Raw genomic sequence first — 25,350 nt, 5'->3', positions numbered from 1 at the left:
GTATTGTTATTGCTTTTTATTACTTATGTTTATATTTAGGCCTCCCCTATTCATATTCCAGTCTCTTATTTATTTCAATGCATGGTTGCTAGGGTAATTTGGACACTAGCAACCAGATTGCTGAAACTGTAAAATGGAGAGCTGCTCCAAAACCAAAAATAATAAAAAATTAAAACCAATTGCAAATTGTCTCGGAATCTCACTCTCTACATCATACTAAAAGTTAATTTAAAGGTGAACAACCCCTTTAATCACTTCACTATGCAAGCACAAAATAACTAACATTTATTAAGATTCAAACAACCTTCCCTTACTGGGGAGGCGAATACTCACATCAGATGCCGGCCCTTTATCTGCGCCAGGGCAGGAAAACGTGACAAACTCATGACACCGCTTGTGCACCACGAAGCAACAAACTGCAGAGGAAAGAAGATGGGGAAAAAAAACAGTTTTAAAAATTAACAGTGAATATGTGTGTCAAATGCATATGCAAATTAGGGCCAGGAAGGGAATTCACATGACTTTTTGTCACAAAACAAGGAAGGAAAAAAACCATTTTTTTCCCACTTTTTCCTTTCCCGGCCCTAATTTGCATGGGTAAATTAGGATTTGGATTCGGTTTGGTATTGGGCTGAATCTTTCATGAAGGATTCAGGGATTCGGCGGAATCTCAAATAGTGCATCCCTTTGCACTGCCATATTACAACTCCCTATGCTGTACACAACTTCTTGAGCAGTAAAAGCATGAATAGTTAGTAAGTACCAAAAGAGAGTACCGGCGCAGCAGGAACCCCCCACCTTGCCCATTGCTGCAGCTGCCCTTCTGTGCCATGAATTCATTACCATTTCCCTGAGTATTTGCATAAGTGAAGATTGCACATCTTAGAAGTCTTCCCCCCCCCCCACCGTGTTGTGTTACACCCCTTCCCTACTAAACCTTTGAGGTTTAATTTCGCCTTTAATAATTAAAGAAGTCATTAAATATACATTCACTTGTCACCTCCTAGCCTCGCAGGGGCAACCGGCAAAGGCATCTGCCAGACAGGAGATTCATTATTGCGTTCTTAGAAGGTCTGCCTTCCTGCTTTCTATAGGCCAGCAATGGCAGGACTGCGGCCATGACTGCAAAATAGGAGGCTCGGCTACAGGTGCAGGGGAAAAAAACTGCAAAGGTGAAACCAAAGGAGGTGCAAAGTTTGCTCTAGTCTCAGTAAACAACAGCAAGCATGAGCCACCCTAATACTTAGGAAACGGGGGAACCCTGGAGGTAGAGGGTAGACCTGAGTTATTTTAATGCATACAGGGGTTAAACTTTCAGTATGTTATAGAATGGCTAATACTAAGCAACTTTTCAATTGGTCTTCATTATTTATTTTTTACAGTTTTTTAAAATAATTCGCCTTCTTCTTCTTCTTACATAGTTACATAGTTAGATTGGGTTGAAAAAAGACAAAGTCTGTCAAGTTCAACCCCTCCAAATGAAAACCCAGCATCCATACACACACAACTCCATACTTTCATATAAATTATATATACCCACATATATATATATATATACTAACTATAGAGTTTAGTATCACAATAGCCTTTGATATTATGAATATAATCACCCAAGCCCCTCTTAAAAGCATTCTGACTGTTTCCAGCTTTCAATTGGGGGTCACTGACCCCATGTTCTGTAAGGCTACATATTTATTTTTATTGTTACTTTTTACTACTCAGCTTTCTGTTCAGGCCTCTCCTATTCATATTCCAGTCTCTTTTTCAAATCGAAGCATGGTTGCTAGGATGATTTGGACCATAGCAACCAGCTTGCTGAAATTGGAAACTAGAGAGCTGTCACGCTAAATAACGCAAAAACCACAAATAATAAAAAATGAAAACCAATTGCAAATTGTCTCCGATTATCACTTTCTGCATCACACTACAAGTTCACTGATTTAAAGGTGAACAACTCCTTTAATTTTTTAAATATTATTAAGATATATTTTTTTTTACCAGCCTTAAAGTAAAACTAAAAACTAAAGTCGCTAACCCCTTTGTGCAGCTCATCTATAGACCAAATATGGGAGCCCAGGTGGAGTTTTATGTGTGATATATTTGGTTAGGGACAGGGGGTTATATTGCACAAACCCCAAGTACCTTGAATTCCACATTAACAGATCCCATGTACTGAAGATGGACATCTGGCAGTTGTTTTAATGCACAGTGAGCCATATAACAGCTATGAACTGAAATAGCAGCATTTGTGTTGTTTTTCCCCTCATTCCTGACTCCAACCACATTTAAATAATAAGTGAGTTTCTGCTACTTTATAAAGACTGAGCGAGACATTAGTGCTGGAGCTTTACACTAACGGATCTAGATTTCCACCATTAGAAAAGATTATGAAAGGTAATAAAGCTTGGAACAGGAAACATTGTCTTATAGGAAGAGCGATTATTTCTGTGTATAGAGACAGAGGACATATCATACATGGCTTAAAGGGATTGTTTACCTTTAAATTCACTTATTATTATGATATAGAGTGTGATATTCTGAGACAATTGGCAATTGGTTTTTATTTTTATTATTGTTGGTTTTTGAGTTATTCAGCTTTTTATTCAGTAGCTCTGCAGTTTGCAATTTCAGCAATGTGGTTGCTAGGGTCCAACTTACACTAGCAACCGTGCGTTGATTTGAATAAGAGACTGGAATATGTATAGGAGAGGCCTGAATAGAAAGACGAGTAATAAAAAGTAGCAATAACAATATATTTGTAGCCTTACAGAGCATTTGTTTTTTAGATTTGAAAGCTAGAAAGAGTCAGAAGAAAAAGTCAAATAAGCCATAAAATATGAAAAAAATATTGAGAAGTTGTTTAGAAATGGCCATTCCATAACATATTAAAAGTTAACTTTAGGGTGAAGCACCCCTTTAAATGAGAACTAAGAACTGGACTACTGTCAGTTACCTGAGCTTAGGGACCAACTCACAATATATCTACAATATAACATACAAGATTAAGATGCAAATAATTCAGGTTGATATTTCATGGCAGCACAAAAGCCATCAGAAACAGCATCATAAATTATTAATATCCATCCCTGTAGCATTAACTTTTGTGCCCAATACAACCTCACATTCTCACATTCTTTCTGCCTTAAACCACTCCACAGGGATGTGGCTAAAAAAACGGTGGACCAGAGAAAATGTCCTTTTTGCCTTTTCCTTAAAATACTCTTCAGGGGTGTGGCTAAAAAAAGGGTCAAAATAATGAATATTTATGTGTACCGGGTATCAATGGGATAATGGAAATTGCAGCTCAACAACAGTCAGAGGGTTGCAGGCTGGAAACACCCATGCTGTTGGTGAACTGGAGAAAATGTCCTTTTTGCCTTTTCCTTAAACCACTCCTCAGGGGTGTGGTTAAAAAAGGGCGAAAATAAAGAATATTTTCATGCCCCGGGTGTCAATGGGATCATGGAAATTGCATCTCAACAGCAGCCAGAGGGTTGAAGACTGGACACTCCCTTGTAGTTACGAGCCTGGGACAAAGGTCCTTGCTGCCCTATCCTTAAACCTCCTCGGGGGGTGCCAAGAAGAGTCCCTAGGACCTAAGCAGGGGCAAGTTTGGAGTGGCAGAAATTCTGCATGTGAACATGAATAGGACAGAAGAGGTGAGTTTATGACTGGTGGGCACTGTGGATATAGATATTTGGGTTCAATAGGTGGGGGGTGTAAGGACGGCTGCCTGTCCTCCTTCCTAGGATAAATTGCTGATTACAAGCACAAATAGGAAGGCGGTTTTTTTTCACATTGCTCCAGAGAAGTGAGGGGAGAGGTGAATTGAAAGAGCCTATGGGCTCCCTTTGAGCAATAATATGAAGTGAAATGGAAACAGCCCAAGCCTTCGGCAAGTAATTGAAGTAATTATTTCGTATTCAGCATATGGAAAGATTTGTCCCTGCAAATAATAAAAAATTACAGCCTGGCTGGAAGTGTGATTGGGATTCTGGAGGCTGCTTTGACTGTAGTAATGTGGATACACCGGGGACGTGTAGAGAGCATCGCTTCCAATTAGAGTCGCAGGGCAGCGGTGCAGCACGTTTGTTAGCAAGTTCATTTGTAATTCCTATTATTATTATTTGGATAACAAAGTTATCAGGAGCGAGTGCCAAGAGAGGCACGAAGGCTGAAATTTATACCAGCATAGACCATAATAACACAAGGGGGCCCTGTGATTCCTGAAATGGAGATGGGCTCTTAGTCATGATATAGTGGCTGGAATAAAATATCTACCAATGGGGAGAGCAAGGCAGTCCAGGAATGAGTGGTGATAATAGTATACGCATGGCTGGCCTTAGGCACACTAAACCTATTAGGCCCCCATAAGGTTGCCACCCTCCAGCGTGATAAAAGCGTTACTCCAAAATATTATATAAATTCCACTCACAGCTACCAGGAGATGAAAGGCCTGGGGATCATTGATGATAAAGTCGGTGGTGGGCTTGGGTCAAGGGGCTGTCAAGTTTCTGTGATGAAATGCTTGGGGTACACAGTGTGTTATGAAATGCTTGGGGGAAAGGTGGATAACACCAAAAAGAGCCTAAAGGTGGCCATTCATGGGTAGATTTAAAGGGAACATAAACCCAACCATAACACAGTCCCACAGCTCCCCCTAGTTTTCTATAGAAGTTGCAAAAACAAATTATAGATGCAAGAAAATAACTTCACTATAAATGCAAAAGAACTGACCAATGAGAATGTGGATTCCCAGCACCATGTCAGGCATCTTGCTGTTATCTTACATATACAGATAATTATGTCATTTGTTTTTTCTTCATTATATGACACTGGAATCAAACATGGGGATAAAGGACAGACTTGTTCAGTGCTGGGAAACTCTGCTTTAAGCTTCCGACTCCAGTTGCAGGAACAAAGAACATGGAGCCAGATTGAACCCACCAGATTAAATGCAAATGAAAAAAAAAGAGTTTTATTCATCCAGCAGCCTGCAGTACAGTCGAGAAGACAAAAAAGCAGCCTGAGAACAACAATGATTGGTCAAGATCTAACCAACATGTGCTACACATTGACCTACAGGGTCAGACTTGCCTAACAAAGAATGTTTTGGTGGGCCCAAGCCATGGTTGGCTCGAGTCTCGTACAGGTCCCATCAGCCTATACTTTAAAGGGAACATAAACCCAGCCATAATACAGTCCCACAGCACCCCCTAGTTTTCTATAGAAGTTGCCAAAAAACAAATTATAGATGCACGAAAATAACTTCATTATGAATGCAAAAGAACTGACCAATGAGAATGCTGATTCCCAGCACCATGTCAGGTCCCAGCACCATGTCAGGCATCTTGCTGTTATCTTACATATAGAGATAATTATGTCATTTATTTCTTCATTATATGACACTGGAATCAAACATGGGGATAAAGGACAGACTTTTTCAGTGCTGGGAAACTCTGCTTTAAGCTTCCAACTCCAGTTGCAGGAACAAAGAACACGGAGCCAGATTGATACAGAACCAGCTGGGATTCTCATTGGAGGATTTTTTTAAAGCAGTCGCTGGCTGTGGAGATTTGGGGAAACATTTTGGAAAAGTTTTATTGTGCAATATTGCTTTAAGAATACAACCCTGATGTTGCCGGACTACAGCTCCCAACATGCCTCGAGCTTCGTTCTATGTTATATTATTCTGGGATTTGCACTCCAGCAACAACTGAGTATGGTTTGGTTGAGCAGAGCAGTGCAGCCAGGTTTACATCTCCTTTAAGCTGACAATTCGGATACTTTAAACAAAGTTTGGGGTGCACCTTGGAGCCCACCTCATGCAGATGAGATGAGGAGACAACTGATGCGTCCTCCTCGGATCTTGGTAGACCCCCACTTTATGAACCAATCTTTGGACCAAGTTGATCCCATACATTAGGGCTGCCACCTTTTAGCCTGTCTAAATCCGGGCAGGGGGCGGGCTGTGACATAATAGGGCGGGTCAATCACTGGGAATTTTGCCCGGGTTTCCTAATTTGCAAAACCGGGCAGGCAATTTTGACCTTGACAGCCCTTCAAAAAACCGGGATGTTCAGGTAAAAACTGGACAGGTGACAACCCTATCATACGTAGATGGCTAATCCAGACCCAGATCCCAAACATGTTGTCTGACTATTTGACCTTAAGGTATGAATCAGGGTCCCCTCTTTTTTTAAAGCCCCATTTGTGTCTGTCTTTGAAGCGGAATTTCTAGCACTACAGGAGCAACTATGAAAGCGTTTCCAGACACTGGTGAGGCCTCCTAGAAATCTCACTAAGGTCCCATGAAGTACTTTGGTGTTGGGCCTATTTCATTTGCTGGCCTGGAGGTTTAATAAGCACATTGCAGATGACCAGGAGGAATATTCTCATGAACATTTGGATTCATCTGGTGATGAACATGTTGCAGAGGTTTCTGCAGGGCTTGATCCAACAGCTGTCAAGGGAAACTGCTCTCGCATTCCTCCAGCGCCATGGCTGCTAATCCACATCAGAATAATACAATGAATCTGTCAGTCTCATTACCAGCAGAGGATTTACCCAAATAATTCCGCACAAACACAGCAAAGCCAACATGAAATGATTTTGTAAGCACGATGCAGAGCTGCTGCCACCTAGGTCTTCCATAAAGGACAGGCAGTTGGGTTCTTTAATATCACAGTCAGATTTGAGTCCCCACAAAGTAAGCAAGCTGGAATTAATTTAAGGGGAGCAGAATGAGCAGCTGAAAAGCACAAAGACTGGGGTGCCATTGGTTGAAAACCCTCCAACCTTAAACTGAGGGCACATGGGTAGACAACATGGATATGACCACTGCAGGAACCACCCAGGATGTCAGAGAACAACATAAATGACTCTGTAGGAACCTGAAGGCAAAGAAATATATCTCTATGTCAAACACTGACAACAGGATAAAGGAGAACTGCAGATATCCATTAACGGACAAAGGCAAGTCAATCCAGCACTTCATTTAAGAATCTGCAGAATCTAGGCTGATGGTAATCCAGTAGTCCTGATTTAGGTGCCAGTAATACAGGCTCCATATGGAATCTGTATAGCCTGTCCCCCACCCTTATGGAAAACAGCCTTACATCCTCTAATCTTCTGCAATGACATGATCTACAGATTTAACGGCATAATCTCAGGCTTCTAGGAGCCCCTGGCTTTCTGCGTTTATATGTCATTTTACTGAGTCAATAGTGCAAGGTATTATTATAAAGTATTAAAAGGTTTACAGGGTCATAAAGAAGACCACACAAAACCAGTTAATCCACACATAGTAGATGCCCTGGAGCTGGGGAGCAGAAAGTACAAAGACTGCAGTGCCATTACTTTAAACCCACAAGCCTTTTATTAAGGGCACACAGGTTGCCAACATGGTCATGACCACTGCACAAACCATCCAAGAAGACGTCAATTAGTGCCATGAAAAAGGTTGCAGGGACCTTCTCAGAAGATGTGAGTGCACAATGTGATGGAGAATATGTCCTGAGAATATCTAGGGCAGCACGTTTTCAGCCCAAATATCACTTTATTATATCTTTAAAAGCTGATCATTTAGGTATTCTTCCCAAATCTCACTGTAACTTGCCTTTACCCTAACCCCCCTTGAGTTTGGAACACACACACATATATATAAATTATAGACATTTTATTTTAGCATTGTATCTATTATGGTTACAACAAGAAGGAAATGCTGTACTCTCGACACCAGCTTAGTGAACCTTGTAAAATTGTTCATTAATCTTTCTCATTCCCCAAATTTCCTGTTTATCAAAGCACAGTGATGGTTCTTCCTGGACTTTGAACCCAACAGCTTAAATGCAAATGAAAAAAAGGGTTTTATTCACCCAGCAGCCTGCGGTACAGTCGGGAAGACAAAAAGCAGTCTGAGAACAACAATGAGTTATTGGCCAAGATCTAACCAACATGTGCTATACATTGACCTGGGTCAGACTTGCTTACCAAAGAATGCGTCAGTGGGCCCATGCTCCAGTCTTGTATAGGTCCCGTCAGCCTATCCTTATTTACACTGTGGACCAAATGATAAACATCAAAGAAAGTGAGAACCCCCAAATGTCAAAAAATCTCACCCCTAAATGTAGCAGTTCGATGTGTAAGCCCAGGGGTGGTTAACCATTCTTGTAAGTGGGATACTCAGAGTTGTAAAAAACCTGTAGAATTTCAGGTTGGACATCCCCCATTAACTTAGGGCTTCACCTTTGCTAAACTGGGCCATTTGGGTGGCCAGCTAAATAGATTTGAAACCAGTATCTTGGAAGAAAAAGAGCTCAACTAAAAGCTCAAGTCACATTTGTTCATGCCACTACACAACCAGGTCATGGCCCATTTTTTACCAGTGGCCACTGGCCCACAAATTATTGGCTATGCCTTGTACCTTTTCCAGTCTACAATACAGGACTTCACATTTTCCTATCCCCATTACAACAAGGGCCCTGACTCTACTCCCACCTGTTCTCCAGTGGTGTCCCTGGGGCCCCTCATTTTAAACTACAGCCCAGTACTATAATTTTTAGGCCTGCTCTGTTCTCTTGTGCTCTTTGCAAAAGAGTTAATGTAAGTGCATCTGAAATCCCTTTCTAGTCTCTAGTTCAGACACAATACAACAATGTACTGTATATATGTACTCTATATCAAAAAAGGTTTTATTTCTCAAAAAAAAAGAAAAGCGGTTACAAAATCAAAGCATTTGCCTTACGCGTTTCGACCATAAAGGGTCTTCATTAGGGGCAAAGAAAATAAAAATAAAGCCTTTTTACTTCCTTTCCTCGAAACGCGTAGGGCAAATGCTTTGTTTTTGTAACCACTTTTCTATTTTTGACAAATAAAACCTTTTTTGATATAGAGTGTCCGATCCACTTTACTATTTTTTCGAGTATACATATATTGGAGACTTGGTTGGGCAGCCTCCTGCTGGATCAGCACCTTGAATTTACACATGAGTGTGCACCTTCCAACATTTTGTAGCTTACAATACAACAATGAGGGAGAAGTCACTTCTAATCAGGTCTATTAATCAGCTGCCTCCTGCTACATTGTTTCAGAAGTCAGAACCATGAATCCAGAGGATACAAACAACTGGACAGACACCTCTTTCAATAGTAATTAGATTTAAAAATACATTTAAAACCAATGAAAATATTTAATGTATATTGGAAAGTTGCTTAAAATGACATATTGGATGAATGAAAGCCCCCTCATTTTGAGGGCAATAATACATACTATATGGTGCTTGTTTTACTTTTGGCTGTAAATTAACATTATCTTCAAAAATAGCCCCTTTATTGGAGATCCCCATAGATGTTATCTGGTCCCTGCCATGTTACAAATGGGGGTGGGCGTGTCCTAACGGTCCCTGCCAGAAGCACAGTAGGAGGGGGAAAGCCAATCACAGCCCTGCAGTCACACAAGCAAAGACAGGCTTCAGTTCCCTAACAGGTCCTGCTAGCTGCTGATTGGTTCCTGTCCTACAGTGTAGTGTGCCGAGTGCTGCGGGCTCCTGATTGCTGCACAGCCTGGGAAAGGAGGCAGCAGGAAGAGGAACAGATGAGCGGAACTAGTAGGGTTTTTGCAGAAATTTTCAATAAAGTAACCAGAACATTCCTTCTATATCTAAAAGAGTTTAATGCACTGGTGCATCCTTGTTTGTTTACATAGTATTTCTCCTTTAAGCAAAAACTGTTTTGAGGTTGGAGATCCCCTTTAACCTATTTAGGGTGGGGTGTTACAAACCACAGAAATTATTTCTCAGAGGGGGATGTGTGTTAATATTCGGGGTTATAGTGGTCAACAGAGGATGGTGCTTAAAAAAATACATACAGCTGGTGACTGCAGTGCAGATAGAACTTTAATAACTAGAAACCCGAAAAATTAAGGATTTGAGCCAAAGCCCACAGTTTTCTGCCATTAGGAAATCTCTAAAGTCTTTGAATTAAGCCAGGCTAATAGGGATTCTATTAAAGTTTCCTGTTGCTGTCATTATCACCAATTACAATATAGATACATAAATCAGTGTTGATCCAAATTTCTGGTTCTGTTCTAAATTGGAACATGAAGGGGCAGATTTACATATAGTCGAATATCAAGGGTTAATTAACCCTCGATATTCGACTGTCGAATGTAAATCCTTCGACTTCGAATATCGAAGTCGAAGGATTGACCGCAAATAGTTAAATAGAACGATCGAACGAAAAATCAATTAAATCCTTCGATTCAAAGGATTTTAATCCATCGAAAGAACGATTTTTTTTCGACCAAAAAATTGATAGAAAGCCTATGGGGACCTTCCCCATAGGCTAACATGGCACCTCGGTAGGTTTTAGGTGGTGAAGTAGGGGGTCGAAGTTTTTTTTAAAGAGACAGTACTTCGACTATCGAATGGACGAATAGTCGAACGATTTTTAGTTCGAAACGTTTGATTCGAAGGTCGAAGTAGCCAATTTGATGGTCGAAGTAGTCAAAAAAAACATTCGAAATTCAACGTTTTTTTAATTCTATTCCTTCATTCGAGCAAAGTAAATGTGCCCCGAAGAATCCAGTGAGGTTCTGTAGTCAAATAGGGGGAGGCATGACTAAGTAGTGCACTGAATGATTAAATGTTAACGGCTCCCTCTTCATTTAACCCTGTGAACTATTTTCAGCTTGCTCTTACGTTATCCATCATATCCATCTTATTTAAAGGGGCCCTGTCACCCTAAGAAATAATTCCAAATCCTATTTTATGATGTTGGTCGAGCAAAATAAACTTCACTTACACCATAAAAACGATTAACATTTTGTTTGTTTTTTTTTGTCTTGGAATTCATAATCACAGCAAGCAGGCAGGCAGCAGCCATTTTGTGAACACTGTGATTAAGACAAGCTTTGCATCATGCCAAAATCTTGTTTATGTGCCAGATAAGATACCCTAGTCCATGCTCTGGCTAAATATTTAGATGGTGAGAAGGGAGGGGGAATATGGGGAGAGCAGTGACATCTAGGAAGAGCAGAACGGAAAGTCAAAGTAATTTCCTGCCCCTATGCCTAAGTCATAGAGGAGGGTCAGGCAATATATTTATGTTGTAATTAAATTAAATTACATTTTAATTAAATTATTTTGGTTTCATGTTTAATCCGAAAATAACTTTTATTATACAGCTTTTTATATCTGGATGACAGGTCCCCTTTAAAGGAGAACTAATTAGTCTAATTAAAGAAGTAGCTAGAAATTTGTACATGATGTTTTGGGCTTCTGTACCAACCCAAGGTAACCACAGTCCTTTAGCAGTAAAGATCTGTGTCTCCAAAGATGCCCCAGTAGCTCCCCATCTTCTTTTCTGCTGAATCACTGCACATGCTCTGTGCTGCTGTCACTTACTGAGCTTAGGGACCCACTCACAATATACAGTACACATAGAATAGAAATGTCACAATATAAGGCTGATTAGTAATTAATACAGATAATTACTACATGGCCGCACAGAAACCAGTGCAATTAGCATCAGAATTTAATAATCAGCCCTGTAGCATCAGCTTATATTACAGACCAACCTCATTTTCTGCTGGATAATTAGTGACGAGCCCTAAGCTTAGCTTCTCAACAGCTGCTCAGAGCCCACTGAGCATGTGAGTGTCACAGACACTTTCCAAGATGGTGACCCCCTGTGACAAGTTTGAAGTCCTGGATCATTGCTGCTATTGACAAGCTGAAACTTTAGCCTGGTGCAATAAGGTCATTATATAAAATATGGCATTTTTAGCTATATTCATTTTTAGGGTTTAGTTCTCCTTTAAGGCCCTCTCCTATTAATCTACCATTCTGACTTCCAGACTGCTGCCTGGTTGCTGGTGAAATAAAGCCCTAGCAACCATATAGCAGCTGAAATTTCAAACCTGAGAGCTGCAGTGTATATATATCTATATTTCAAAATCCACAAAAACAGCTATAAATACATTTCAGACACAACATCACCCAGCTTGGGGGAACCAGCCATATGGGATTTTAAGAGGGGAAATTCTGTTAGTCTCAGCGCAGGTGTAATAAGGACAATCTGTCTGCTCTATTTAAAAAAAACAACCCTTCTATCTTTATTTATCTCTGCCAAACATTTCTCTCTGTGCCTCAGCACCCACGGAACAACACAGAAGGCAGGGAAAGCACCTGTAATTCTGCCCAACGAAAGCAGCTCCAATATGGACATTCCACATCTTAAATCTATTACCATGTGACTGCTATTGAAATTAGTATCCGTCTGCCCCTAGAACTGGCAGTTGTGATTTTTGAAGTCGGCTGACATTTGGTCGAAACCAAAGATTCAGAAACGGACAGATATCTATATCATCTGCAGTTATGTTTGCAAATACATTGGAATATTTAATAAATCTAAGTCTAAAATGGTATTTTATGGGTTCTTATGCCCTTTAGGGTAAGGTTACACTGGGAGATTCGGGGAGATTTAGTCGCCCGGCAACTAATTGCCTCTTCTTTGGGGCGACTAATCTCCCTGAACTGTTTCCCCGTGTCTTCCGCCTGCAAGAATGAAAAGTCGCCTGCGGCATGGTACTAGCGGTGCTTCGATTTCGGAAACCGAAGCACCGCGAGTGCCATGCCGCAGGGATTTTTCATTCTAGCAGGCGAAAGTCAGGGGGAATCAGTTTGGGGAGATTAGTCGCCCAAAAGAAGAGGCAATTAGTCGCCGGGCGACTAAATCTCCCTGAATCTCCCAGTGTGACCTTACCTTTAAGTTGTATGTTTGGTTTAACATAGGCTTCTGGGCAGTAACCTCAGCAACAAAAGTGTGCAATGGTTTAGTTGTCCTTTACAATAACTTTTTTTCATTTTTAATTATTTGCGTTTTTTTAGTTGTTCAGCTTTTTATTGAGCAGCTGTCCAGTTTGCAATTTCAGCAATCTGGTTGCTAGGGTCCAAATTACCCTAGCAACCATACATTGATTTGAATAAGAGACTGGAATATGAATAGGAGAGGCCTGAATAAAAAGATGAGCGTTAAAAAGTAGCAATAACATTACATTTGTAGCCTTACTGAGCATTTGTTTTAGATGGGGTCAGTGATCCCCCATTTGAAAGCTGGAAAGAGTCAGAAGAAGAAGGTAAATAAAGTCAAAGACTATAAAAAAGTAGAAAATGAAGACTAATTGAAAAGCTGGTTAGAATTAGCTATTCTATAACATACTAAAATTTAACTTAAAGGTGAGCCACCCCTTTAAGACGACTAAATGGTATTACCTCTTTTTTGCTAAAAACGCAACATGACAGCAGGTAAGAGAATAAAATATGATAATGACTATGGACAGACCCTATTTCGAAGATATTCTTTCGCCCCACAACCTTTGCCGTGTCTTTCTTAAATACATCTGGCAGGCAATAACCTTGTTCCTCTTCTTTTGCCAAAAAAATCATGATGATTATGAATCTCCAGCTTCCACCTTTACTGAAAGAGACAAGAGCGCCTGCATGTTCCTGAGCAGTCTCATTGGGATGAATAGAAGGGACAGAAATGTATTTCTTGTATAAATATGCATTGGGAATGTGCGTGAAAAGGACTCTCCTCTCTGCAGAGCCATTAAATTCTGTGCCACTTGCTGCGCCTTTGGATGAAGGGGGAGACAGAGGGGGGGGAGCTGGTTTGGCCGGAAAACATATCTCTATGTGACAGCGGCTGTCTGTCTCCATCAGTGCTGCTCTCTAATGAAGCTGGCATGCTTTCTGGCAATGCTGCAGGAGTGACAGCAGAAAAGTAAGGAGAGATGCCGGGTTACTTTTATTTTTTACCCGCTCTCATCTTTCATAAACAATGACGTAATGAGCCAACAGGCAATTCACTTTGCAAATATTTATAGTCACTGGTTACATATGCCCCATGAAGGCCCACCGTTTGTTTACATGGAACACTCATCTTTCAATATGATGTGGGCTTGCTATGTTAAACCACAATTCCCAGCCAAAGGCTATCAAGAGGAGGTGAGGAGTTGCCTATCCCCTATTACATAGACAGGTATGGGACCTGTTATCCAGAATGCTCGGGACCTGGGGTTTTCTGGATAAAGGGATCTTTCCGTAATCTGGATCTTCATACCTGAAGTCTACTAGAAAATCATGAAAACATTAAATAAACCCAATAGGCTGGTTTTGCTTCCAACAAGGATTAATTATATCTTAGTTGGGATCAAGTACAATCTACTGTTTTATTATTACAGAGATAAAGGAAATTATTTTTAAAGGAGACATATAGGATAAATGAAAAAACACTAAATTTGTAGGCAAATATGCTTTTTACATGGTGCTAAAAATTAATATTATCTTTAAAAATAGCCCCTTTATTAGAGCTCCCTATAGATGTTCTCTGGTCCCCGTCTGTGTTTCACATGAGGGGTGGGCGTGACCTAACAGTCCCTGCCAGAAGCACAGTAGGAGGGGGACAGCCAATCACAGCTCTGCAGTCACACAAACAAAAGACAGGCTTCAGTTCCCTATCAGGTCCTGCTAGCTGCTGATTGGTTCCTGTCCTACAGAGCAGTGAGCTGAGAGCCGCCGGCTCCCCTGCACAGCATGCGAATTCAGGGAACAGGAAGTGGAACAGAAGGGAGGGATTATTAGGGTTTTTTATATTCAATAAATCAGCCTGAAACACTACTTTTTTAAACACAGTTCTCCTATATCTAAAGGAGTAAAATGCACTGATGCATTTTTATTTTTCCACAAAATGTCTCCTTTAAAAATCTAAATTATTTGATTATAACGCAGTCTATGAGAGACGGCCTTTCCATAATTCAGAACTTTCTGGATAATGGGTTTCCAGATAACGGATCACATACCTGTACGTAAGTTTTTTATGGAGAATTTATTAAGGATGCACCAAATCTAGGATTCGGTTCGGGATTCGCCCTTTTTCAGCAGGATTCGGATTCAGCCGTTTCCTTCAGCCCGGCCGAACTGAATCCGAATCCTATTTTGCATATGCAAATTAGGGTCGGGAAGAGAAATTGCATGATTTTTTGTCACAAAACAAGGATGTAAAAACTGTTTATCCCTTCCCACTCCTAATTTGCATATGCAAATAAATCTTTCGCGAAGGATTCAGGGGTTCAGCTGAATTCAAAATAGTGGTGAATCCCTAAAATTTATTTATGGGAAAGTTGACTCTTTGACAAGTTTGGTTGGCAGGGTCTTTTGATCTTGCACATTTTACAGATAGATTTGAATATAGAGCAAAGAGCCTAAAAACATAAATCCCATGGAGTTGGCAGTCAAGACCAAAAACTGCCAGAATCATACAAGCTATGTTGTATAACAAGTAAGCAGTTACATTTTAATGTTGGTTTTGTATATGTTCTATTATTAATAATAAACTAAAAGCCACTAAATTTTGTTCCCAGAATCCGCACCTGGGCTCTGTTTGGAATTTTGGCACAACTCTCTATATGCTGCATGACATTAAAACCATCTATACGGAGTTTTAAGAGGTAAGGAGATTGGATATACAAATGAATGCTGGTTAAAATTATCCAAAATCAGCTGGAATTGGGGAAAAACACTGCCTCAAACGTATCTGTCTAAGAGAAGATTTAGAAGACAGGGCCCACTCTCCTTTTTCTCTGCTCAGTTTCCTGGAGATGCTGCGAGGTTCCGAAAAACTCAACATAGAATCTCAGTTATTGTTCATGCATGAAAGAAAAAAACTGCTTGATTTCACACAAGGGCCCTACTGATTGACTTCAGGGTACTTTGATAATTTGAGAAATGGGTCAAGTGACCCCAGTGCCCACGTGAATATGAAGATGGAGAGAGAGAGAGAGAGGCTGGTCTGCAAGAAAGGAGGCTGTTGCTCTGCTACAATAACAGCAGATTATATCTCCATTTCTTATCTGAATACATTAGGAAAGCACATGACTAACACAGATTCCAATGCTTAGGACTGCTGAGCTAGCTGAGGATTCTGGGTGTTTGAAAGAACAGGAGGCATGTTAATACAATGGCTCATTCTGGAACACCATGCAAGGTGCAATGGGCTAAATTCAGATACCCTCAATGTAGAATTCCCCAAACTCCAACATAAAGGGGTGGTTCAGCTTTAAGTCAACTTTTAGTATGTTATATAGAATGGCTCATCCTAAGCAACGTTACAATTGGCCTTCATTTTTTAATAAAAAAATGAAAACCAACAAATTGTCTCAGAATACAACCCTCTATGTTATACTAAAAGAAAATTTAAAGATGAACAACATTTTGGCTATTGATGCAGCCTAGGCTGATGGGGTGAGATATGGCTGTGAACACTTATTTACTGCCCTATATATTCTTGTAACTATGGCTGAAAGGCTGACACAGCCGGCATTTCTTATATCTGGAACCTTGTTAGCAGCTATGGGGGCCATGACCAAATACTGGACCTCAAAAGAGAGGCCTTGGAACTGAAAAAGTGAGAAAACCCCTGATTGGACACTGAGGTTCTAATACTTCTTTGACACGGATATAGAACAGAATATCTAGTAACACATTACCAATTAAGTGTCAACACACAGCTTTTCTACAGAAAGCAGAAACCACACAGCCCATTCTTGTGAGAAACATAGAGGGACGTTTTCTTCATAAAACGTGTTTTTAAAACATTGCAGCTTAAATATGTGCATGTAAATTCCACTTGATGGTCTATTCTATGCATACAGCTCCTAAGTTGGCTTGTACAGGTATGGGATCCATTATCTGGAGACCTGTTAGCCAGAAAGCTCCGAATTACAGAAAGGCCATCTGCCATAGACTCCATTTTATCCAAATAATCCAATTTAAAACCGAGTTTATTTTTTTCTGTAATAATAAAACACAGCATTGTACTTGATCCAAACTACGATATAATTAATCCTAATTGGAAGCAAAACCAGCCTATTAGTTTTATTTAATGTTTACATGATTTTCTAGTAGACTTAAGGTATGAAGATCCAAATTACAGAAAGATCCATTATCCAGAATACACCAGGTCCTGAGCATTCTGTACAACAGGTCCCCTACCTATATTTGTATACAGTAGTCCTGCCAACTTGACGCCCAGCTCTTGACATTGAACCTTTAGAACCCACTGGCAACCTCTGCTCATCCTGATGGTTCGGCCCATCTGAGTGGGCCAATAACAATTTTGATTCTTTACTTTTATCTCAATTGCCAGAGGAAAGTGCCATGTGATAGAGAGTTCTGAGTAACTGAGTAATTCTATGGTCTTCAACCAAACATCTAGTTTACTGCTGATATGACCTAAAGCAGTGATCTCCAACCAGTGGCTCCTGAAAAACATGTTGCTCACCAACCCCATGGATGTTGCTCCCAGTGGGCTCAAAGTAGGTGCCTATATTTGAATTCCTGGCTTTTTGTAAAGTGTACTACCAAAAAGGGCCTCCTGTGGGCTGCCGGCCCATTTAGGGGCCACCAAATAGCCAATCACAGTCCCTATTTGGAACTTCTTTCATGCCTATGTTACTCCCCAACTTTTTTTACATTTGAATGTGGCTCACGGGTAAAAAAAAGGTTGGGGACCCTGACCTAAAGGTTGACCACAAACGGGTGAATTTCCTGCTATTTGGTTGTTCAACATGACAGCCCAATCACGTAATGCCCGTGGGTGTAGTGGGTCTTTCTACAAAGTATTTAAAAGAAAAAAACACACACAGAAGATGCTTGATTATTTTTACATAACTGTAAGTGTTTATATCAATACCAGCCTATCACGGGGCCCGTAAAGTTCAATGGTAGAATCACAGCTCTATAGAAAACACTAGACAGCTGATATCTGTTCATTCTTTCGAGATACAAGTTTCCAGTAGTAACGGGAGTCAGGTTAATTGGTCAATTAACAATTTAAAGGGGAAACCCTTGCCCTGAGCGACAGTCCTTCACAATTTTAATTGGGAACCACCGACAGACGTAAACGGAAAGACTTTTAAATGTCCCCATGACCACTCCACAATCCAACGGGTTAAATCAGAACACGAATAATGACCTAAATAGAGCTAATTTAGTTTACCTCCCCATTGTGTAGAAAAAAACAAATTCGAATCACTATGGCTTTCCTGGCAATCATATTCCTCACACTTTATACGGTGAACTATTTATTGGGATGGCTTGAGAATTAATTAGTTCTGGATTAAGTTGGCAGGCCATGCATGAAATGAGAAGATGAAGAGAGAGAGGGGAAAAAAAAAAGAAAATGGCTAAGTCACCTGAGATGCTGAGCTAATGAGGAGAGGGGGCTGGTGGTGTTCTGTAGCTAAAGAAAAACAGGCAGCTACCTGACCCTCCCAGAGCTGCAGGACAGGGTCTCCAAGTTACATTGTGTTCCATTACAGATTGGCTTAATTCAAGACAAACAGCTAAAAAAAGCACCTCACTAAAGAGTGGAGATTTCACATAGACTGGAGGAGGAAAGAAAGAAAGAAAGAAAGAAAGAAAGAAAGAAAGAAAGAAAGAAAGAAAGAAAGAAAGAAAGAAAGAAAGAAAGAAAGAAAGAAAGAAAGAAAGAAAGAAAGAAAGAAAGAAAGAAAGAAAGAAAGAAAGAAAAAGAAAGAAAGAAAAAGAAAGAAAGAAAGAAAGAAACTCATTTTCGCATATATGTGTGTAAAGAAGGACTATATCTTCAAACCCACCCTTTTCTGGTTGGGTTCCATGATTGCTACACAACTCAGATTGAAAGTCTGTGTGGAGCCAGTGTTTTATTATGGGCAGATGTTTACCAACCACATGAGTAGACAAGTAGAAAGAGGCCTGGCCCTTCAAGGTTCCAGGAGGACATCCCATGGAAAACTGTAAAACCCTTGTCTTACAGAAGTCTAGGGTTATTACTTTCAAGCTTGGGTTGAATCCCTCTGTCAATGAATACATGGCCATACTCTTTGCCCAAAGCTTATAATACGGTTATACATATTTTAAACCATTGTCACTGGCCTCTGTAGCTCAAGATGTATCCAGGATAACAAATATACATTTACCATACACCTCCCTCTAAGCAGCCTACTGTCACAGACAGTTTTGAGGCCATCATGGAAGAGGGCAGCACCAGTTTGGAAGCAAATGTTCTACAGTAGACGGCTCATGGCCCACTAGGTAAGCCAAAAACAGTAGTTGGTGAGGTCAGTTATGGTGAGATCAGAGATTTATCAAAATATGAGTTTAGAGCTTAAAGGGATACTGTCATGGGGAAAAATGTTTTTTTCCAAAATGCATCAGTTAATAGTGCTGCTCCATCAGACTTCTGCACTGAAATCCGTTTCTCAGAAGAGCAAGAACAGATTTTTTTACATTTAATTTTTAAATCTGACATGGAGCTAGACATATTGTCAGTTTCCCAGCTGCCCCAAGTCATGTGACTTGTGCTCTGATAGACTTCAGTCACTCTTTACTGCTGTACTGCAAGCTGGAGTGATATCACTCCCCCCCCCCCAGGCGCCCATCAGCAGAACAATGGGAAGGTAACCAGATATCAGCTCCCTGACACAAGATAACAGCTGCCTGGTAGATCTAAGAACAGCACTCAATAGTAAAATCAAGGTCCCACTGCGACACATTCAGTTACATGATAAAATCATGATAGAATCCCTTTAATAAATAAAAACTCACCCCCGTTCTTTTCATTCCAATGGGAATTTTAGAACTGCATTTATCAAATGGTGACTTCTAACCATTGATAACTACAATTCTAAAAATCCCACAGCAATGAACTCCCATTTTGATAAATCTGTCCCTTGATGTCATTATATTCATGCAAGCCGAAACTTAAGTCCAATTTGACGTTCTAGAATTCTTTGGAAGAATAATCTTGAAAGGCCATAAGAGTGAAACTTTGGGGGGGGGGTGAACACTTATTTGTTGCCCTGTTCAAACTATAGTCCCAATACAGCAATGTTTTATAGATCTTCAGCCTCCTTATATTGTAAGGGAGGCACTGACAAAAATTAGGAGTCTTGCATTAAAAAAGCTTTCTAGGGCTCATCTTGGACCTATCCTTGCTAGATTCCCCTTCTCGTTTACTTTAATGCATCACTGTCACCCCATCCTCCCACACTAACCATGAAGAAGGGCAGTCACGAGCCAAGCTCATAATCTCCAACAGAATTAACTGTGCTTTTATCCACAGACCAATCATTACTCTCATGAGACATAAGGTCTTCTCACAATTGCACATGCTCCTTGTGAAGTAATTGTGGGATGTTCCCTTGATTTCAAAGCATTTGCAGCTGCTCCCCTCAAATAGCCCTAATGATGCACATAAGAAGCATCTCTGTCTGAGCTCTGTTTACTTTAGTTGGGTGACTAACAATGGAGGAAGGGGAATCCTGGTAAAAGTGAAAGCTCCTCTTCAGGTCTTCCTACACAGCATCTTCTGCTTTCATGTGAGCCTGAGCGTTCCACTTGTATCCATGGTGTGTGTATAGTAAAACCACAAAGTTCATGGGAAAGTGTTAACCTAAGAGAAGTTAGTTTCTACCATATCTCTTCCCTAATAGCAGCTGTGCAACGCAGCCCCTGTTAAAAGCAAGGGCTATTCTCATGGCCTAAATAAAATGTTACTTGACATTATTTCATTTAGGTGAAAGTACTATTGGAACAAGATCTGTTCTGCAAATGTAAATCACCAGAAGAGATAGAGAACGGGTACAAAAATGAGTTCTGAGCCCACTTCACCACTACCCTGGCCTTGAAGGCAGAGCTACCTGTTTGGCTGTAAGAGCTATATATATATATGTGTAAATATATATACATCAATTAAAAGGAAACTGAGCAAAAGTAGTTGATTTTATATATATATATATATATATATATATATATATATATATATATATATATATATATATATATATATATATATATCTCAACTACTTTTGCTCAGCTTCCTTTTAATTGCTGTTCACTTCTTGAATCTTGATACTGTTTCAGTCCACAATTAGAGAGAACCAGTTTTAGCTGCAGGGTTCATTATGACACATTATGCTGGTGGGAACACTGAACAGAATGACTGGTTATATGCCAAAGGAACTATTGTGTATTTATTTATAACGATAGGGAATTTGTCAGCACATATAACATTTTATCAAAGAGGTGGTCACTCACATTGCAAGCGTTGTGATTTTAAATGAGAGGATCTCTCCCCAATACACCTGCCTTGAGGCGAGACATAGCGGGATACTCCGATCGTTCACAACACTGAAAATACAGGTGGTCGGATCAAGGACCGTATCAAAGAACCTATGTGGTCATTGATGGGATTTTTAAACCTGGCCAATCGACACCTGGACAATTTTCAGCTAGATATCGATCAGGGAAGCCCAGTCGGAGGGCCCCATACACTGCCCAATAAGCTGCCAACTTGGTCTGTCGGCAGTGTATATTGCCCTGTGTATGGCCAGCTTTATAGTCAAGCCTACTTACCATCCTGGATCTGTCCAACTCCAACCTCTAAATGTGGCCATACACCTTAAAGGGGTACTGTCATGGAAAATAAACATTTTTTTCAAAATTAATCAGTTAATAGTGCTGCTCCAGCAGAATTCTGCACTGAAATCCATTTCTCAAAAGAGCAAACAGATTTTTTTATATTACATTTTGAAATCTGACATGGGGTTAGACATATTGTCAATTTCCCAGCTGCCCCAAATCATGTGACTTGTGCTCTGATAAACTTCAATCACTCTTTTTCCTTATACTACAACTCCCAGCAACAACTTTGGAACTTTAGGGAGCAAGATTTAAGAATTGCTTCCAAACAGTTTGCTTATTCTGACCTTCTGGTCTGTTCACGGAGGCAAACACCTAGCCACCACCGTGTGCGTTGACTTATGCGTATTTGTAAAAACGATGTGGCCAAATGCTGGTATTTCCCCTCGCGGCCTGTATGGGTAGTAATTCATATTTCTTTACATGCATCTATGCCACGGTATACCTTTGGAGTGCTTAAAAAGTTGAATTGTTTATAGTTTAACCATGTCTTGTGCACCCAAAATTGCTTTATTTTTCACACAGATAATCTCTACACAATAAACTCGCATCCCTACAAGGCCAGAACCAGCCATGACTGACAATGGTCAGCAAAAGCTCATTTGACCAGAAGCAGGAAAGGACAATTACTCCATAGCTTTAAACCAAAGGGATCGGCAGGCGTTGGAAATACTGTACGCATCAATCACAATTCTCCAATACAAAGACAGCAGCTAATCATTCTTCCTACAGCTTGATTGCAGTCACTAATTTATGTCCGCCAGGTTTGAGGTTGAGAGATGGTATCTGGCGTCAGAAGGAATGAGATCCATAACCTTCACTCAGAGGTTGACCTTCTTTGTGCCATTAATGTTTTTACTTAATATAATTAAAGGAACCCAATGAAAGGTGTCAAGCCTACACACCATTAATGGTCTGTATTTATAAGCCACCTAACTATGAAGGTAACCCTGCTTGTGACGTCTGGTGTGGACAGTTGGCAACCAGTTCATCTTGATTTACCATGGTGACAGAAAAACAGCATTGTCCAACTTGTGGCCCTTCAGCTGTTGTGAAAGTACTAATCCCACTGACAATTAAAGGCCCCCTGATACTACGCATCCTGTTTTCATTGTGTAAAATAAACATGGTGTCAGTACAGTTCAATAGTAGTGGCCATCAACAGCACCCAGGCTCTTCCCTCCCCCACCATAGTACTGCCTTACACTACCCCTTTCTTTAATTATAAAATTAAAGAAAGATACATTTATTACAATTTTTTAATAATTATAAAATGTATTTGCTATTGAAGGTAGTAAGGAGCAATGTAAAAGAAACCCGCGAGAAGTCAATAAACCAGGAGGTAGAGTCCTGCGTTGGGTCTGGTACCCATGGAATACTCCCAAAGTGCTTAGGTTTCAGGCAGAAAGACCCCAATTCCCTGACCATGCAGGCGGTCCATGGGGTACCCTGCCCAGGCTGATTGCAGGCCTGCATTCCCCACCTCTCTCGGAGTTGAAAGTATTTTTCACCCAACTTGGCTGATCCACCTTTGGACTGAGCTAATTTCTGCCCAAAAGTGACGCCACTTCCAGTTGCAGGGTTTCCGGTAAAAGGTTTGGGTAGTGCAGGTACAGTTGGGAAGCAGGACCAAGGAGGTCATATAGTGGGTCTGGGTCGGGTTGTGAGTTATTGGGTCTGGGTTGGGCTCAGGTCTGCCAAACCAGACCTGTATACACCTGGAGGAGGAGGAACAGAGTTCTTCTACATTGTTTCAAGGGAGAGAACCAGAGAAGGTAAAAGGATAAAGAGATACTAGAGGAATTACTGCAGGTCGGTCTCTGCCACTTCCACCACAAATATAGCACTATATAGGTGAGGGGTGTGAGGTGCATAGGGTTGGTGCAAAGTGCAGCATTCCATGGGGCGCAAATGCTCCCCTTAGTGCTCTAGCACTTGCACCCTGAGGATCAGTAAATGAACCCTTCTGATTTCAATAGCAATTACATTTACAAACAACTTTAAAACCATTGGGAATTGTTTCACTAATGTATATTTTAAAGTGTCATTGTGCATAGCACAGTTTTTGGAGGGGCATCGCCTTTAAGTCCTGTTCATGGCATGCTCACTTTATACAGGAGGAGCTGCCGCTACCTTTTGCTCATGCCAAATGCAGACAGTGATATTAGCAGTGCACCACAGTTTTTCCTTGCTTTTTTCCTATGCAATAAATAGCTAGTAGATGCCCTGGGATTAATATAAGTTAGAAATGAAACACCTATTCATTATTGAAGAAACATCATGGAACAGAGAATCGGGGTGCTTCAGCAACACACAGTTTCCTTCTGGGGCCTAGATTTCTTGTTGCTCCCCAATATTACATCTATTGTGTCACCAAAATGCTTACCCCGAAGAAGTAAGCTCTAAAGGAATCAACCATACACTTTTGGGACTAATGTCTCTATGAGGTGACACACAAGTATGACCATCTATATTTTTTCTCTTCTTAGACCAGGCAGTGTTTCCAGAACCAAATAATACCTGCTTACACTGGACCATACAGATGCCATGCAAAGGCTAACCGAGGGGTGTCCAAAAGGTAGATCAGGATCTACCAGTAGACCTTTAGCTGGTGATCAGTAGATCTCAAGAAACTGTCAAATCAGATATTTATTATGTCAAGGTTATGGAACAGAATGCTAACAATGTTTTTATGGATGTAGATCATAATGGGACAACATCACTAAAAGTAGACCTTGCATTAGTAAAGTGTGGGCACTCCTGGGCTAACCCTACTGAACAGTTCCTCATCTGGCATCTTGCCTGTGTATACAGTATATATATTATATGTGTGTGTGGGTTTTAGATGCTCATGTAGTACCCATGCACAGTCTGCAAGAGGAAGTGGTGGGCTTGTGGTGTGCATGCTGATGGTGCGATGCTGTACATACAGTTATTTTTAGAAGGAAACAACACAATGCTTACAGCTTCCTAGATCAACAAACGGGCGACAGCATCTGACAAGTGAACAGTAGATATGATCAAGTGGAAAGAAAGGAGAAGCCTGGTATCTTGGGGCTATTTAACATGACCTCTGTTAGGAAGAATTACTGCAAGCCACTGGGAAGGGGGTGGTTGGGGTTGAGGAACAAGCCTCTGTATCCACACACAAAGAAGGGATAAAGGGCTCCAAGCCAATAAAGACAAACTGGATGCAAACAGTGGTTTATGAAAAGGTGTCCGAGCGGTCCCCATTGCTGTTCCCCGGTGCAGAACAAAAACAGTCATGGCAATGAAGGATGAATTTCAATTCAGCAGGAGAATCAGTTTGGTAATCCCTCGCTAAGCATGACCAGACTTCCTACATCATTGCAGGGTTAAGAGTGAAAAGAAGCATTGATAAGGGGTTTTGCTAAATTTTGCAGGGAAAGCAAAACAAGTAATTCTTGGCTTTTATATACACTATCACAGCTTTCACTGGAAGATGGTATGACCCAAGTTGCAGATCTCTATCCACAATTTTACAACAGTAAACCTAAAGAATGGGGAATTCAATTGGGTCCCCATGTTATTTATAGTGGCCCCCCAAGACCCCTTGAACACAGCAAGGCTTATTTGTCAACAATGGGCAAATCTGTACCTTGACAGTAATCGATGGCTATCAATCAAAAATTTGCTTTCAATGTTCTGCTTCCAGCTCACTTAAAAAAGCTAATCCCTGATTGGGTAGTAACCCATACTGTTCTTGGGTCCTGAGATGTAATCCCTGGGAATCAGAAATAGATGATGCTCCCATTGCTTTCTATATTCCATTTTAATTAGGCAGGACAAGCAAAATATCAGATGAG

At 40.6% G+C, this 25,350-nt stretch overlaps 1 protein-coding gene across 2 annotated transcripts in view; it reads right to left on the bottom strand.

The window, feature by feature from the left end:
* The window catches only part of LOC108701647 (protein kinase C beta type), a 136,569-nt gene that overhangs the window by 56,120 nt on the left and 55,099 nt on the right, over positions 1-25,350 (bottom strand). For both annotated transcript variants that reach the window (XM_018236566.2, XM_018236565.2), the window contains exon 3: positions 334-416. In XM_018236566.2, the coding sequence (XP_018092055.1) occupies positions 334-416 (83 nt within the window). The remainder of the gene's footprint in view (positions 1-333; positions 417-25,350) is intronic.

This window comes from Xenopus laevis, chromosome 9_10L (assembly GCF_017654675.1).
Source record: "Xenopus laevis strain J_2021 chromosome 9_10L, Xenopus_laevis_v10.1, whole genome shotgun sequence".
Classification (NCBI taxonomy): domain Eukaryota; kingdom Metazoa; phylum Chordata; class Amphibia; order Anura; family Pipidae; genus Xenopus; species Xenopus laevis.
Note: the sequence above shows the minus strand (reverse complement) of the source record. Positions and strands in the feature narration are given on the sequence as shown.